Source organism: Salvelinus alpinus, chromosome 6 (assembly GCF_045679555.1).
Source record: "Salvelinus alpinus chromosome 6, SLU_Salpinus.1, whole genome shotgun sequence".
In the NCBI taxonomy this organism is placed as follows: Eukaryota; Metazoa; Chordata; class Actinopteri; order Salmoniformes; family Salmonidae; genus Salvelinus; species Salvelinus alpinus.
This window is the reverse complement of record NC_092091.1, coordinates 30,877,606-30,896,498: the sequence shown is the minus strand read 5'-3', so window position 1 is coordinate 30,896,498 and position 18,893 is coordinate 30,877,606. Positions and strand designations below refer to the sequence as shown.

General features: G+C 44.2%; 1 protein-coding gene across 1 annotated transcript; it reads left to right on the top strand.

The window, feature by feature from the left end:
• Nucleotides 1–3,949: 3,949 nt before the first annotated feature.
• On the top strand, nt 3,950–18,251 carry LOC139578534 (cadherin-24-like). The gene is made up of 13 exons (XM_071406255.1): nt 3,950–4,605; nt 9,915–10,209; nt 10,332–10,451; nt 10,966–11,133; nt 12,484–12,665; nt 13,407–13,663; nt 13,779–13,915; nt 14,097–14,218; nt 14,571–14,688; nt 14,956–15,264; nt 15,526–15,718; nt 15,825–16,275; nt 16,415–18,251. Exons 1-13 carry the CDS (start codon nt 3,985–3,987, stop codon nt 17,270–17,272), a joined length of 3,831 nt encoding a protein of 1,276 aa, XP_071262356.1. The 5' UTR covers nt 3,950–3,984; the 3' UTR covers nt 17,273–18,251.
• The last annotated feature ends 642 nt before the right edge of the window (nt 18,252–18,893 follow it).

The following is an 18,893-nucleotide window of genomic DNA, read 5'->3' as shown; positions in this document are numbered from 1 at the left end:
TCCTATTCCACTCAAGCTCTGAATGCCAGGGCTCTCATGAAGTGTTTGATTTGATTTTTGATTGCATTTGCGTTGAGAGCGCTGAGTACAAGACCATTAGCGACTGTCCGTTAGCAAGTTTGGTAGGCTACTAATGACTACCAGGTACCGCCTAGTTACCGTGACTAAACGGTCACATGGAATTTGACTGTGGTCATGACTCGTGACTGCCAGTGTGGCGGTTATATGGACACTGTAACAGCCCTAAATGTAACTTAGCAAAATCTTAGAAATTGTAGCATGTTGCGTTTTATGTTTTTGCTTAGAATAGATGTCCAGCCATGTCTGAGGACATCATCAGATGAAGTGGAAACCGGCCACGAAGGCCAACAGTGAGGGTGTTGGGGATGGTGGATGGGCGTAAGCATCTGCCTCTGGTGCAAGAGATTTTTGTTATAAGCCTATCCCAAACCTTAACCCTTACCTTAACCATTCAGAGTTAATGCCTAACCTTAAGATGTTGAAGTTAATGGCTAAACTTAACCTTAAATACTTGGACATTTGAGGTTTGGAACAACTTCGAAATTAAACGTTTGAGAAACATGGATGAACGTCTAATTTTAACTTGAGCCTGTGAGAGCTTATTGTCCTTCCTGGACTCGTGCGTTGTGGAGCGCGCGCAAAAAAAGCTCACCTGCAGACCGCACTGGTTCCGCACGGATTTGCGCTCGCATAATGAAAATGATGAGCTTGCCGCCGCGTCGCCAGTTGCTCGGAATTGTTAGCGTTGCATTCATTATTATAGTTAGACCAAGTGTGTAAATCACATTAACATGCGTCAGAGGGGTCACAGCTCCAGAATTCTCTAACAAGACAAGGTTGTGCTCCAGGCTGTTCAGTGTAGGCCTATCTACAGTATGCTAATGAACAGCTTTGAAGAGTGTGTGTGTGTGTGTGTGTGTGTGTGTGTGTGTGTGTGTGTGTGTGTGTGTGTGTGTGTGTGTGTGTGTGTGTGTGTGTGTGTGTGTGTGTGTGTGTGTGTGTGTGTGTGTGTGACACAAGAGGAGAGGAAGTAGGGAGAGAAATAACAGACCGTTGGAATAAGACACCATGTACCACATTTGCACGTCAACAACACTTTGACTTTGGACATCAAAAAGGAGTAGAGAAGATCATTATCAGCCATTTCCACTCAGCACATAATACACACACACACACACAGCCAGTATAGATATAGTCTTTGTGGAACTCATTAATTTGTCAAGTGAATGTACAGCTGAGTCATAAATGCTAACACATTGTTAGAGCGAGCACGCGTCTGCCCCAACACAGCACTTTGATTGGGAGGTTGTCATACCACTTAGGCTTTGACTGACTGTCTGAATGTCAGATGTTGACAATAGCAAGATGAGTGATGTGCTGAGTACAGTCACAGTGATGCCTCTCATCAGTTTGGTTTGGACAGAATGGGAGGACTGTCTACACACCGAGAGAGAAAGAGAGAAGGTGGTCGAGAGAGAGAGGCAGAGCAGTCTTAAAACATTAAGATGAATGGAAGGAAGAAGAGAATGTCAGGGAGATGCACGGGTGGAGCAGAATCTCTTTGCCTGTCTTCGTTGCTTAAGCCAGCCAAGCTCTCCCTTCATCACATACCCCCCTCTCTCTTCTCTTATTCCTCTATCTCCCCCTCACTCCCTCTCTTTCCCCCTCTCCCTCCCTCCCTCCCTCCCTCCCACTCCTCCCCCCTCTCTCTGTATCTCTCTCTCTCTGTATCTCTCTCTCCCTCTACCCCCCCCCCCCCCTCCTCTCTCCATATATATGTAAAGGCTTGACATGCACAGTCTATTTTTAATAAAAATGAAACAGCTTTCTTGCAGTGAAGCGAGACACAGAGTGAAGTGAGACTGAAACAGCGATTTGCAATTTAGGCCTGTGTGACACTCATCATCCCCCTCCGAGCCAGCAACAGTAAATTCACCCTCAGTCTTTCATTGCCTATCTATCTCTATCGCTCTATCTCTCTCCAGCTATCCCCTCACACATGCTTCTCACTAACACTTACATCTCAAATGCTGAAAAATAATATGAAATGACATGTTTTTTCTGTAATTGTGGAGCAGTAGACATGAGAGCAATATGAACAACACTCAAACTAACTGTTTTAAAATGGGCCAGGAAGTACTATTAATGGATTCAAAGATGCAGCATTATACAGAAGAAAGGGAATGGCTGTAAAAGCGTTAGTGGAGATACAGTATATGGGATGGTTTAAAGATGAGGGAACAGACATATCGGCTCAGAGAGACTGAGTGCACATCTGGCATTAATATTGATGAAGTGGCATTAATGTGTGCAAAATACAAAAAAAGAGCATTAGTCCTTTTAAACAGTTAATTTTTCTCTTCGGTGAAAGAATTCATGTGGAAGGGAGGGGTAGAACAAAGTCGAATATATAGCTCAAATTAGTTCTTTGTTATCAAGCATTAAGAAACTAGGGCAATTGCTGAAAGGGAATGAATGAGTATTCTGTTCCTGTCGTAAACATAAAAACATTTAATAAATTAAACATTCTGATAAATATTACACAGTCATTTTGGGTTAATAGTGTTTTAACTTAGGCCCTCATGTGCATCTAAATGAATGGGTTTTGTAATACAATTGCAGATGTTTTAATTACACAGTAAAATGGAGCTCAGATAAGGCTATTCAATATAAACATGGGATTTGGGCATGCCAAGTCAGGGATTGTAGGTTGGCAGCCATTCTGTTCTTATAGACAGAAATAAATATGTACCATTGTATATATATGAGAGAGAGAGAGAGAGAGAGAGAGAGAGAGAGAGAGAGAGAGAGAGAGAGAGAGAGAGAGAGAGAGAGAGAGAGAGAGAGAGAGAGAGAGAGAGAGAGAGAGAGCACATTTTCAGTCTTAAGTTGGTGACAGCCTTCATTTCACAAAGCCTGGAAGATCGATGGCCGGGGTCTGACTCTAATACTAACGAAACCCGGATCGTTAAACTTTTGGGAAATGATGACAGAAATTGATTAAAATATGTATGAGTCCAATTAATCTTTGAAGGGGGACTTCTTCCACTACTTGGCATTGAGGCATGAGGAGGCCATCTTTAGGACGACATCAATCATCTGATGGACTGGCAATTGTGTCTGACACAGTAAAGTAGTGGAGCTGTGCCCCACCCTCTGCCCTTCAGGTCCAAACTCAGCCTCCAGAGACAAATCTCCTTTACATGCATTATAATGAGCTCATAACCTAACACAATAGTCTCATTACACTATGCCCCATTCTGTCACGAAGTATTCAGTGACGCTTTAAACCAAAAGATGTAATGCTTTGTTACTAGTTACGAGCATCTATGAGCCCTTGTAATGTTTTATTATGTTATAAATAGATAATAGGTATTTATATGCTGCAATTTTACAACAGACTGAACATAGCCTCTGGTTTTCTATAAGCTGATGACTGTGGTGTCTAATCCTGCAATTCACTAAACACTAAACGATGGACAAATCTCCACATAGACTGGATGCAAAAACACAGTACAGACTATTGCAATATATTCCCCACAATGTGGAGTTGTAAAATGGCAGCCAGTTCTCCTCAGGTCTCGAGGAGTTAATGAGAATAGTGTCAACATCTCTGCATGTCTTCATGCCTCCTGCACCTCGGAGCTGTTTGCTCTCCTTTTAATTAAAACAGCTGAGATTACTCTAATTATCTCTCTACTCAGGTAATCCAGCTCCGCTCTGCTGCGGCCTTGGGAGGGAGTCCTGCATCATGTGTACAGCAGAACGGGAATGAGTTAGTGTGAGAGTGAAAAGTAAACCAGAATCAAGACTGACCCTGCGGATAGCAAAGGAAATCACAATGTGGGGAGAAGATGAACAGAATCCAAGGAGAGGATCAAAAAATCTCTGAATATATATATATATATATATATATATATATTATATATTTTTAAACGAGTTGACTAACACACCACCTCCACTATGACCACCCCAACAGTGCTTCTTCTTGTTTTGGTTTGTATGTGGGAGGAGCAGCGAGGATGTAGTTCACTAACTGTTAGTTTGCCGATTACAGCTCAGAACAGCCAGGAAGACCTAATTGAACTGAGGGCTGCAGAATACTCTCTGGTGAATCATGGTCAGAATGCTGAGGTTCTTATGACAACCCACATCCCACTGACTCCTGGATTAACAGACAAAGAAAAGAATGGCATGGATGAAATAGTACAGATATCAACTCAAACTCCAGACTTTACCCTTCAAACCACTTTGACTCCTGGAAAGATATGGAATGTAATTACATCCAAGAGTGACCATGTGGATAATGGGGATAATGTTCACACTCAGTCACTTGAGGCCCAGCAGTCCATGGAGGCAGAGGCCAATGGAGACCCCAATCATCATGTGAAGGTCCAGACTGTCTCGCATCCAGAGTCCAGAGTTCTCCCAGAGAGTATCTCTGGGCGGGGCTTAGTCTCTCGGGGGGCTGGGTTAACTCTAATAGGGGTGGGGCCTCACTCTCGTCGTAAGCGGAGCTGGCAGTGGAACCAGTTCTTTGTCATTGAGGAGTACAGAGGACCAGAGCCAGTGCTCATCGGACGGGTAAGACCTCATCACAACCAATGTCATTAAAGTACAGTATGATTTCAGTACAGTATGATTTCAAATATCCATAAATGTATCTTTGGTAAATTCCTAGCACAACAGCCTGAGGATATAGTGCACCAGGGGTTCCCAAACTTTTTCACTCAAGCCCCCCTTCTAGCATTCATGGTGAACATCCCGCGCCCCCCACATCTCTTTCTGTAGGCACAAGCACTGTTTATGACACACACTGTTCACACCCCTCTTGTTGGCAGAGAGACAATTTTGCAGATTTAAAGCTTATTTCCTACAATTCTACACATTTTGCCATGTCTTAAATGAATGTATGTGTGTTCATGTGATGTTTGATTGACCCAAACATTACAACAAAAACTATGGGCTAAAAAACCGAGCTAAAAAACGTTAGCTGACACGGGCTAGTTGATCTGGAAATGATCTCTCTAAGGTCTGCAATGACTGACATGACGAGGAAAACTGATGATGCACTACCCAATTTGGAAATAGCACCTTGTGCATTCTACTATTACAACTTCCAGGAGTAAGGGGGCGGGGTGGTCCTTCGCACACCCCACAGTTTGGGAACCACTTCAGTACACTACTAGTCAGTTGACATACTTTAGACTTATTTTTCTACTGTATTATTGACTGTATGTTTTGTTTATTCCATGTGTAACTCTGTGTTGTTGTATGTGTCGAATTGCTATACTTTATCTTGGCCAGGTCGCAGTTGCAAATGAGAACTTGTTCTTAACTAGCCTACCTGGTTAAATAAAGGTGAAATAAACGTTTAAAAAAAAAAAATCATTAGGGTTAGCCAATAAGTACGGTAGGTCGCACCACACCAACAACACCGCAGAGCTGACAGGATATCAGTGTTCAGACAGTGTGATGATGAGATGATTGGAGGGGTTTTAAATCAGAGCACACCTGAACCATCTAGATCTGTGGAAGTTACTTGTAGCACTTCACAGGCAAAGTGTTGGGCTGCTAATGCATCTGTTGGCAGCTTTAGTGTGTGTGTGTGTGTGGATTATATTAGCTGTGACGCTTACAGGGAACTCTGCCAACTCACAGTAGCAGGCAGCATACTTTATCGTGACACCCCAGTTTGGAGCCTCCCCAACCAACACTGTGTTCACCTCGTAAATGTTTCATCTTCCTCTCTGCCTGTTATTGAAACAGTCAGGGAGGGATGTCAGTGCGGTCGGTGGAGAAATAATATACTCTTTCTTGTTGTTGTAGTAAGTGTGCAAGTCTGATTCAGGGCTTGAGATGGCTAGGATGCTGTTTGGATGTTATGTCAAACATGTTCCAGTTTGTTAGGGCTATGAGTTTGATAAGATCATACATACATCAATGCCCAGATTCACATACATGTATAGAGTGTATGTGCTATGCCGTTTGAAAGACATTGCTAAAAACGGTGAGCATGACGGTGCCATGATGTAAGATACAGTACATCATGGCAATGAATGAGAATTTTACTGGGAGAGAAAATCAGCAAGGTGAAGATAGACTGAAGATCCCTGCCACACTGTAAGAGCAAGGAGAAGAGAACATTGAGATGAAAGAGAGTGGGGGAGAGTGACAACGGCATGGGGAAAGTAGCCGTCTGGGAATTCTATCAGAGATCATTTCAACAACAAAAAATTATGTTTTTATGGATTGGATAAGTTTAAACGCCACAGAGGATTTTTTTTTGCCATGGCGACTGATGCACAGCAGGACTGAGCTAGCAATTAGATTGAGACTAGGAGTGTAGGGGTTGGTGAGAGACAGGGTGGGGGCTAGGAGGGAAGGATGTTAGGAGAGTAAGATAGGGAAGGAGACTGACAAAGATGTCTCTCGTGGTGATGTATGGGATCCGAATCAAAGCAGATTTAAGGAGGAAGAATATATAGCATTTTTTACTGTGTTATCATGTGTTTCTTTAATCCCTAACTGCACGCTCAACTACACACATACACACACTGACTCGCTCTCTCTGACACACATATCACAGTTGCACACAGACACACTTGGCTGTATACAGCCAGGGTTTATGAATTACAGTTGACATGTATACCAATGTTTTTATGCACCATTTTGGTATTCTTGGGTAGAAGAAATGCACATCTATGTGATTAAAGGCCTAGGGCCGTAATACTTTCTTACGCTTGCTCTCTCCAGGCTTATGTCACATAATAATATTAACAATTTTCCTTGCCCATGGCTTGGCTTGTACGTAATTCTCATGTGAAAAATATAATAACCACAGAGACCACAAAGCTGTTTTCATATGAAAGAACCTACAGTATATATACAGACCTTAATTGATGTGAAAACCTGCAGTAATATTGCTCAGCCAATATCAAACAACCCATGCTACTTACTATAGTTAAAAGAATCGGTTGTGGTTCATTAGAGAGAGGTTGTGTTGGTCTAAGATGGAGGGTCGCAGCGGAGGGGAGGAAAGGATGTGATGTGAGTAAACCTAGTGGATTATGAGCATGTGTAGATGTGCCTTAAGGGGAGCGAGATGTGAAGGTTCCTGGTCAGAAAGCCTTCCTTGTGTGATGAAGGCTGAGTAATCTCTTTAGCTTTCTATTTCTGTGTGTCTGGCCTTTTACCCACCAAGCTCCCTGTAATATCCCCCTACTGCTATTAAATACTGAACAAGCTAGCACTCTTCACTGCAAAGTAAAATGGGCAGACACACAGAGACAGGTAGACAGACAGAAAGAGAGAAACAGATGGGCAGATGGACTGTCAGAGGTACGTTCTCAGAGAGAGAGAGACAAATTTTACCCCAATATCTACTGTGGGATATCAAATCAAATTGTATTAGTCACATGCGCCGAATACAACAGGTGTAGACCTTACAGTGAAATGCTTACTTACAAGCCCTTAACCAACAATGCAGTTTTAAGAAAAATGCCCCCCCCCAACAAACTAAGAGATAAGAATAACAATAATATGCGTCAACAGCAACCTTGCGTTATCATTAACAGCATACCCGTGCATTTCCACAGTGAAAACAATGTACTGAGCAAATGTCAAATTGGCTTTTTACCAAAATACCTTATGACAGACCACGTCTGCCACCCTGCACACCCTAATTGACAAACAAACAAACCAAAACAAAGGCAAAGTCTTCTCATGCTTTTTGATTTCAAAAAAGTTTTGACACAATTTGGCATTAGGGTCTGCAATATATATTGATGAAAAGTGGTGTTGGGGGAAAAACATACGACATTATATAATCCATGTACACAAACAACAAGTTTAAAATTATCAAAAAACACAAATTTCTTTCCACAGGGCCTTGGGGTGAGACAGGGATGCAGCTTAAGCCCCACCCTCTTCAACATATATATCAACGAATTGGCGAGGGCACCCGGCTTCACCCAACTAGAATATGAAGTCAAAGGTCTACTGTTTGCTGATGATCTGGTGCTTCTGTCCCCAGCCAAGGAGGGCCTACAGCAGCACCTAGATCTTCTGCACCTAGATCTTCAGTGATGACAAAAACAATAGTGTTCCAAAAAAGGTCCAGTCGCCAGGACCACAAAAACTAATTCCATCTAGACACCGTTGCCCTAGAGCACACAAAAAACTATACATACCTCGGCCTAAACATCAGCATCATAGGTAACTTCCACAAAGCTGTGAACGATCTGAGAGACAAGGCAAGAAGGGCCTTCTATGCCATCAAAAGGAACATAAAATTTGACATACCAATTAGGATCTGGCAAAAAATACTTGAATCAGTTATAGAACTCATTGCCCTTTATGGTTGTGAGGTCTGGGGTCCGCTCACCAACCAAGAATTCACTAAATGGGACAAACATCAAAATGAGACCATGCAGAGCAGAATTAATCTGATACCCGCTAATTATCAAATCCAGAAAAGAGCCATACAATTCTACAACCACCTAAAAGGAAGCGATTCCCAAACCTTCCATAACAAAGCTGTCACCTACAGAGAGATGAACCTAGAGAAGAGTCCCCTAAGCAGGCTATTCCTGGGGCTCTGTTCACAAACACAAACAGACCTCACAGAGCCCCAGGACAGCAACACAATTAGACTCAAACAAATCATGAGAAACAAAAAGATAATTACTTGACACATTGGAAATAATTTACAAAAAAACTGAGCAAACTATAATGCTATTTGGCCCTAAACAGAGAGTACACAGTGGCAGAATACCTGACCACTGTGACTGACCCAAAATTAAAAAGCTTTGACTATGTACAGACTCAGTGAGCATAGCCTTGCTATTGAGAAAGGCCGCCATAGGCAGACCTGGCTCTCAAGAGAAGACAGGCTATGTGCACACTGCCCACAAAAGTGTAAACTGAGCTGCACTTCCTAACCTCCTGCCAAATGTATGACCATATTAGAGACACATATTTCCCTCAGATTACACAGACCCACAAAGAATTCGAAAACATATCCAAATTTGATGAACTCCAAAATATATTGGGTGAAATACCACAGTGTGCCATCACAGCAGCAATATTTGTGACCTGTTGCCACAAGAAAAGGGCAACCAGTGAAGAACAAACACCATTGTAAATACAACCCATATTTATGTTTATTTATTTTCCCTTTTGTACTTTAACTATTTGCATATCGTTACAACACTGTATATAGACATAATATGACATTTTGAAATGTTCATTTTTTATTTTTTATTTCACTTTTGTTTATTTTCTATTGCCACTTGCTTTGGCAATGTAAACACGTTTCCCATGCCAATAATGCCCCTTGAATTGAATTGAGAGAGAGAGGGTGACAGAAAGACAAAGGTAGAGATACATAGACAGGCAAACAGATGGATTCAGAGAGGGAACGAAAACAGACAGATGGACAGAACAGAAGACAGACAGAGCGACATTTGGGGGCCACTGTCCACAGTCATGTGCTCTCACCCCCTAACAATCCCCCGGTGGCCTATTTGGTCCAATGAGTTAATTAGCTGTACGCATCAGTACACATTCTGGTCCCCTCTGTCCCCTTCACACCTGGTGCCATTCAATTCATACTGACTGAACACCACATCTTGGACTTGATTCAACCGCCGATTTCACAAACTATTGTTTAGGTAGATGATCAATTATGCTAATGAGGGATGCGTTTTCTGAGTCAGTGGTGGCTTGGACACAATATGTCAAACAACAAAGCATAAGTTCAACTGTAAACCCTCTTTTTAGAGAAAAGATCATAGAGAACTAAAGCCACTCATTAGGCAAGGCTCAATGCAGAATCCATAGATATTTTATGACTTTATATTTCTCTCTCTATACACATATATCTCCTGCAGCTGCACACAGATATGGACCGAGGTGATGGGCGTACCAAGTACATCTTAGAAGGAGAGGGGGTGGGGTCTGTGTTTGTCATCGATGGGAACACTGGCAACATCCACGTCACCAAGTCCCTGGACCGAGAAGAGAAGGACCAGTACCGCCTCATCGCCACGGTAACCGACCGCCAGACGGGCCACGCCCTCGAACCCTCGTCCATGTTCATCATCAGAGTGCAGGACATCAATGACAACCCACCTGTCTTCCAGAATGAGCCATACAGCACCACCGTGCCCGAGATGGCCAATATAGGTATTACATGTGACAGACAGGGCTTCGGTCTTGATCTGTGATTTACATTACAGTCTAGACAAGCTGCCTCAAGGGCTTATTAGTCATTCCTGAAGTCTCACCAATCCATCTCTCTCTAACAGGTACATCCATAATCCAGGTGACAGCCACGGATGCAGACGACCCTACGTATGGTAACAGTGCCAGGCTGGTGTATGCTGTGACCCAGGGCCAGCAGTATTTCTCTGTGGATCCTCAGACAGGTCTGGTGGGCCTACAATGCAGACTCTTATCAAGCTACATGTTAACCATATAGTAGCCATGCTGATGAACTGACACTACAGTATGACCCTTTGATTTGTAAAGATATCATATGGTGTAACTTCTGTGGTCTGATGTATTCTGTGTACTCTACAAAAAGCAGGGGTCAGCAACAGGTAGCCCGCGGTCCAAAATTTGTTCTAATAGAAAATAGAGATATGTAATCATGTCTTAATGTAAATACAATCTCCTTTTGGGCTTAGTTGTGTTCAATTTGTAGTCTAAAAATATTATAATTATGTTCTGGCTCCCCGGAACATCCGCTCCGACAAAAACAGCCCGGGGTTGAATCTTGTCGCCTACCCCTGACATAAAGGCTTGTGACATAGCTATATGTGACATTAAAGCAGGTGACTCATCCCTCTACAGCATTTAGGTCTGCTTGTCCCTTCAGCTGTGATGTAATGTAATGCATCATGTGCTTATTTACTGTCCTCTCATCGTCCTCTCTGCCAGGTGTCCTGCGTACTGCTGTAACTGACATGGACAGGGAGAGTCAGGACACCTATCTGGTCGTCCTTGAGGCCAAAGACATGGGGGGGCACCTGGGGGGGATGTCAGGGACGACCACAGTCACTGTGAGGCTGAGTGACGTCAACGACAACCCCCCTCACTTCAGAAAGAGTGAGAACATTACAGATACGGTTTTGTTATTGGTCATTGTCATGCTATTGTGGTTATAGCTTTCAACTTCTATAACTCCAGTTGAAACATTCTTAGGACATATTTCTGTATTCTCTCTCTCTCTCTGTGTGTGTGTGTTTCTGTGTGTGTCTGCGTGTGATTGTGCGTGTGTGTGATTTTGTGTGTTTGATTTTGCGTGTGTGCTTGTCTGATTTTGTGTGTGTATGTGTGTGATGAAATGCCTTGCAATGTGGCACTTGTGATGGTGCACTGATCTCTCGCTGCTACTAAGAGCACCTTTAGGATCTTCTCTGCCAGGATTGTCACACAGCAGCGCTGTGCTTATAGTGGATTTTGAAGCCATTTTATGGAGTGTTCCTTGATGTGTGCATATGGCTCGTGTTTCCTCATGGCAAACTAATTAATCAATTCCATGAATGAGCTGCTTATCTGTTCTTCCTCCTCCTCACCGTCATCTTCATCACCATCATCAATCTGAGTTGATAACATATTTTGAGATTTCTCTGTTAGGTTTCTCAACACTAAGCTCTTCCTGAAAAACAGTGAGAGATCATGGTCAAGTCTTTTCTTATCCAAGCGCTTCTGCATTCTATTCTATTCATATTTGATCTGCCATCCAGTCAATTCTGCTCCAACAGACAGTAGAATCACTGCAGAATATAACGTTCTCAGTCATACAATACATTCCTCTGTAATATATGCCCCTCTCTCTCTCTCTCTCACACTCTCCCATTCATCTCTTTCTTGACTTCACCCCTCCCTCGCTCTCTCTCTCAAGCAATTTCATAATTCCAAATGCACAGTATTTATTAAGCACTATAGCTGTCTTCCTACTGTAGCTCACTGTGTGCATGTTCATGATTCTCTATCTGACACTAATGCAGAGTGAATCTAAACAAACGTATTTGTTTCATCTGTGGAGATAGAGACGTGTGTGTTGAATTCGCAAAGCTTTGAATTATTAACAAGTGTCATTAGATGAAAGTGTGTCCTTTCCATACTGTTTAGAGGGAGACCATGGTAGGAATACTACAGTTAGTCACTCACTGTGTAGAATCAAAGAGAGACAGACAGACTCATCGTTGAGAGCCAGGGAACTGCCAAACCCTGCTGTCACAGACTACTGCACTTTGGCTGCCGTTTCCTTGGATACAGGACACTCAAAGAGAAGTTTGTCTTTTGGTTTTCATCATTACTGTAAACATTTCCCCTGAGGACTACTGGAATGCCTACTCTCATTTTAGGATCTAAATGGTATGTCTATGCCCTGTCACTCATCTGTGTGGTCTCTCTCTTTCTCTCGCTCTCTCTCTCTCTCGCTCTCTTTAGGTGCCTGGTCATTCTCTATCTCTGAGCTGGCAGCACCAGGAGTGGAGGTGGGTCGCCTCTCGGCCACAGATGCTGATCTGGGAGAGAACGCCATGCTGGAATATACCATCCTGGACGGAGAGGAGGGGGACACATTTAACATCACCGGAAGAGACCAAGAGGCTGTCATTGTGTTAAACAAGGTGAGCAATAAGATACATAGCTCTTAATCAGACTCAAGTCAAAAAACATCCACAATGGTGTAAAATGAGAGGCTAAACTAAGCATTGCTCCTCCAAGCTACTCTAACAAGGAAGTTCATGCAGTGAAAAACATAGAAAACAGCAGGACAGTGTTGCCTGCAGAGACTTCAGTCAGCAACAATCAGGTCTGATAATAGGATGCTTTGAATAAAGAAATATTTGGTCTGGAAACAGTATTTTAACAGTTTTTCCTCAGTCATTTTTCCTAGCAATCCTGTTGTGTGATTGCAGGCAATGTCACAAACGTAATTAACTTAAACAAAACATATCTCACCTTGGTTTGCTTGGAAATAGACAAAGAGATCCAAATACCCTGGAATTTATGCACAACTATTTGAAAAATGAAAGATTCCATCTAGCAGTTGAATTGAAATCGCCAACCAGAAAATAGGTTGTGAGCCTGTGTTTTCCTCAGTGTGGTGTCAAGTACACGGGGCATCGCAAGCTCCATTTAACAAAGTGTGTGAGATGAGGGTGAGAGTATGAGATAGAATGTGGGAATGATGAATCAACATGGGAGCAAATTAATTATGGAACCAGGGCTGGGGAAGGGGCACGATGAAAAGAAGAAGAAAGAGAGAGTGTTTGAGCAAAGGAGAAAGAGAGAAATAGTAGACAAAACTGGTTATAGGAAAGGACATAAGTCAAATCTAATTGGTGGTACTGTATTTCTCTCCTCAGCTGCTCGACTATGAGAGGTGCGGTTCCTACTCGTTCTCAGTGGAGGTTATGAACCCCGTAGTGGACGCACGGTTCCTACGGAAGGGTCCCTTTAAGGACCGGGCGACCGTACGGGTCATGGTCCTCAATGCAGACGAGCCCCCCCGCTTCTCCCGGTCACGTTACCGTCTAGATGTGCCTGAGAACTGTCCCCCTGTCTGCAGCGTGGGTCGGGTGTCTGCTGTGGACCCAGACACGGGACAAAGCTCCAACATCAGGTAGCCTACACTCAGCCAGTCAGTCCGTTCGTCAGTCAGTCAATCTGTCCTTCACTCACTCACATTATCTTTTCTCAAACTATCCCCCCCCCCCCCCCCCCCGTCACTCTCTCAGGTACTCTATTGACCCTCAGTCTGACCCTGAGGCTCTGTTCCGTATTGCTTCTGACAGCGGCCTTATCACCACGGTGATGGAGTTGGACCGGGAGCGCGAGCAGTGGCATAATATCACTGTCATCGCCACACAGAGAGGTATGAGGCTCTCCCCCCCTCTCTCCTCTCAGCTTCAGCCGCCCCCAGGAAATACACGCACTCTGGCTTAGTACAGTCATGTTTTCCCCATATATCACTCATTGTAGCCCTGGGGTGAGAGCTGTGGAAAGCTGTAATGAAGTTGATGTTGAACTCACCAGGCACTCCTTTCCTGTTCCAGACAATCCTAACCTTGTAACCAGAGTTGTGGTTGCCATAGAGACGCTGGACCAGAATGATAATGCACCAGAGTTGGACAGGCAGTACACAACGTCTGTGTGTGACTCCAGTACCCCTGGACAGGTCAGTGCTGCTGCTAACACTTACCTACGGAACGTAACTCTGACACCGCACTTTATCAGTCTATCTATCTATAGACCCGCATGCTGATAACCATAATGCCATTTTTTTACTCCAACCTTTAGAGGACAATTCTCCTTAGAAGTCTTTGAAGATTTCCTATTCCTTTTGTTGTCTAATTTTTATGAAATTGGACCTGATGTCAGATAACTGTTTCCTGTTTCTCTAGCCTGCCATTGGCTGAGTTCATTTTCTCTAATGCCATTGGCTGACTTCTTTTTCTCCAATGCCATTGGCTCAGTTCTGTGACTGTGAGGTCCAATAGAAGTCCTCCTCTCTCTGCTCTGTCTCCCAGGTTGTTCAGGTACTGCGGGCGGTGGATAGGGACCAGGGAGGACAGGACGCCACAGTCCACTTCAGCATCCCTCCAGAGTCCAGTTCTGCTCTAAACCTCACCATCAGGGAGAGTGGAGGTGCCCTCGAGCAATATTCAACCTCCGTGTCAAATTGTCACCCTCCTCAGCCCTCTGCCTAATGCATGTCAAATCCGAAATTCTGCAACGGGATAATTTTTTTGACATGCTTGATGACAGTGTGTCTACATCTCATAGTATATAAGCCTGTCGAACTTCTAATATTAATTTTAGGACTGACATAGTGCAACTGGAGAATGACATTTCTGTACCAGTGACCTGACGACTGGCTTGTGTTTCTGGTGTTACTGTCTTATTTAACCCCAGGTGCCACAGCGAGACTAGTGCTCCAGTCGGCCCTGCAGCCCCTCGCTGGCTTCTCCTCCTCCCTCCTCACCCTGTACGTGCCCATCGTGCTGCGGGATGGGGCGTCCGGCCTCACCAACACCGGGACGGTCACCGTGACCGTGTGTCCATGTCTGAGAGGAGGCATGCAGGCCGAGGAGAGGGGTAGGCAGAGGGACAGGGGCTGGGAGAGACAGACAGTATGTCTGCCCCTGCCCTCCGCCTCTCCATCACTCATCTTCAGTATGGTCACCTTGCTGGCCCTGCTGGCCTGTGTCACCACGCTGCTGGGTAAGACTCTCTGTGTAGTAGGACTACTGTCAAATCAATGTATAGTGCATGCCTGTTTGTACTGTTTGCACTATACTGTATGTCTGTCTGTCTATTCGTTGTCTGTCCTTCTATCTGAAGATCTGTATCCCATGAAATGGACAGCAGTGTGTGGTATTTACGATCATGTACCCCTCTCTCTCTCTCTCTCTCTCTCTCTCTCTCTCTCTCTCTCTCTCTCTCTCTCTCTCTCTCTCCCTCCCTGCCTCCCTGCCTCCCTAGTGGTGTGTGCTCTGTCTCTGTCTCTGCGGCATCAGAAGCGAGACTCCCACTCCCCATTTGAGGAGGATGATGTGAGGGAGAACATCATTACCTACGATGACGAAGGGGGAGGGGAAGCAGACACTGCTGCCTTTGACATCACCGCGCTCCAGAGCATGCACAGAGTACAGCGCATGCAGGACAGCAGGAACATGTGAGCTGTGACGTTGGTTTGTGTAGTGTGTGTGAGGGCATGTGTCTGTGTGTGTGTACTTGCGTGCATGTGTGTTCCTCTGCCTTATGCTCATCTCTTTGCCCAGATGGTACACACAGCAGAATCAGGCCAGGGCTAGGACGTACAGCTGGAGCAGGACCCCACACTCTGCTTTGGACCCCAGGCCTCCAGGCTCAACCCCTGTGTACGGACACCTCTGCTACAGCATCCACACCCTGCCTGTCCTCAGAGACCTTCCCGAGGGGCGCACTCCATTCCAGTCGGGTCTGCAGCTGGCCAAACTGATGGAAACCTATGGGCTTCCTGGCCATCAGATGGGTAACGTTAATAATTCCCTAGTCATCCAGAACCAGGGCACATTTGATCTGCTAGAGTCTGGAGCGGTTCATCTCAACCCTGCTGAGCCACGGTTCCCCAGCAGAGAAGGACCAGAGAGCATGATGGCTGACAGCAGACCTACAGAGAGAGAGGGAGGCAGGGAGACCAACACTGACAACCAGCAACAGCAGCTGCATCCGGACCAGGGACCAATCAGGGTCAGATATTAACTTTCACATATAATGGGTGTAATAATATTGTTATTATCTCCCTCAGAGATTTTGGTCAATCTCTGACTATTTTTCCTATTAAAGTATTTATAATTCCTCATAAAATCATTGTGTATTTCCTCCCCAGACACAGCCTGAGTCTGTACTGACAGATGAAGCACTGGTTCTGACCTACTCTGTCCCAAATGGCTCATGCTCCCAGAGTCACAGCAGTAGCCTCTCTTCCTCAGAGCAGCAGGAGAACAAGACAGAGTCCTCTCCCTCACAGACCACCACCACCACTGGAGCTTCCAGCTCTGCAGTAGATGACACAGACACAGATTCCTCTACTCTCCCCAGCTCAGAGAAGAATGAAGACACTGTTGGTGACACCCACACTAAAACACTGGGGGAGTCAACATACAGCATTGTGGGTTCACTAAACCAGGGCAGTGGAGGGATACCTGTGACCGGGACTACTTTGTATCCAGGCAGTGCAGAATTCCTGAACATGTACGCGCTTGGTAGGAGCCTCTCTGGAGGCATGCTGGGATACGGCAGGGGGTGGGGCTGTGCCCGGGGACTGGTGTCTAACAGGGCAGGGGAAAAGGGTGGGGCTAACTGTAACCCCTCCCTGCCTTTGAGGATGGAGGACTTCCTGAAGCACCGTTTGGACCAGGTGACTGACCTATCCCAGCCACCCTACGACTCACTGCAAACCTATGAGTTTGAGGGGGGGGACTCCCGGGCAGGGTCACTGAGCTCACTGGAAAGCGAGGGCGAGAGGGAGGAGGAGAGAGGGAGGGAAACGGTAGACGAGTTGGACCAGAAGTTCCATAGGCTAGTGAAGATAATCGAAGAGAGAGAACAAGAAAAGGAGTGTGAGAGAAGTTCAGTGGAGGAGACGACACGGGCAGAAGATAGAAGCCAGGGTTTGGATGTCAACGAGATGAGCAAAACAGAGAGTGTTGATGAAGAGAAAGAGGTCTCAAGGTGGGATTTTTAGGGAACCTGCGAATCAAAGAGACTGAATAGGAGTTTGGAAAGGAGAGAGAAACACTCCAACAGATGCAATTTAAAAGCAATACGGGGGTGTTATGCACGACTTCAGAGAGAAAATTGTTCTGTTCTGTTCTGTTCAATGACTAAACTTCCTGCTTGTTGGCTATGCAGCACAGCTGAGACATGCCGGAGGATCCATTAGCACATCTTATAAACTCACCCTTGTGTTTATTAAACAGTATATCAAAAATGTCACTTTTAGACTTTCCTTGTAACGGATATGAATAATGCACCTAGGCTTTCTACACTGAAGTTATGAAAAATGCACTTTCTGAAATATTGATTCCCAGCCCTGAAAGCTGCATTGTTGGAAAATAGGCCTCATGAAAAATGAAAGGGAATTGTGATATTTAATGTTGATAGTTAATTAGGTGCACTTTCACTTAGAACACTGTTGTTCCCAAAGGCGACATTTAAACATGGATAACTGATTTGAACTCATTCTAAAAAGCATACCAATTCCACACTTCTACACTTGCATACTGTAGGCATACACACAGACACACACTTATAGATCTAATGTGAATATATAAGGGTAAATCTGTGCACATTACATCCAGTCAAATGAAAGCTGTTCAGGTGATGATATTATGTCACAATCAGGAGGGAGCTCTTCAGAATTGTATAGACTTTGACACCCAGGCTATGTATTGTCCCAGTAATTATAATCACAGTAATAGGTTCTATGAAACACTATGCAATTTGCACACTGACTAGACATAATACGTCTTTGAAGAAAGAAGCCTTGTAAAAAGTTGAATATGTTTCCTACTATAGCGACATGATTATGTGCATACTGTAAATATCATCCTCTGCCATGTGGTGATTATTGAGTGGAGGATTTCACACAGACCACGAAAGTGTCCCTTTATGAGAAACACTGTCATTATTTCATAATTTGTAGTGATTAAATGGTTGGTGTTAAAGAAGATGTCTGTTGTGCCACGTTATTTCCCACATGATCGTTTTCCTAGATAGTTCAGCTATAAACCTGTTTATTGACTGATCTATTACTCATTTAATCTTTGCAATCCATCGAACTGCACAATCCTTCTCTTTCTTTAAAAACGGACATGGAATTGGGTAAGCTTACACACGCAATCGTACTGTTTACTTTACTATTCATAATTTAACTAAAGAATGATTCATATGACCACCTATCAATATCTCCCCCAAAAGATATTGAGATTGAGATAACACTGTACGGCTCATTTGTACTACTATTGCAAAAACAAATTGCTTTTAGAATTTTTCGATTACTGTGTGATGACTAAATTTAGCAGAGACCTGGGGCCTTGGCCAAACTGCTGTTTGTTCATCCCACCAGGCTAACCAGGGGAAATTAAATCTTAATCAACCAACTATCTTAATGAGAATTCGATTTGAACTTGAGAAATTTGACAAACAATCTATAGCTCTTTGGGGTGAAAAATGAGGTGTGGAGATTGACCCGGGGCTTACAAGAAGAACAGAGATGGCAATGAGAAAGAGGAATAAAAGAAAACTGTGAATGAATAGTCTAGGGCCCAATGAGAGAATGGTCCTAACAGTAAATGAAAGATAGG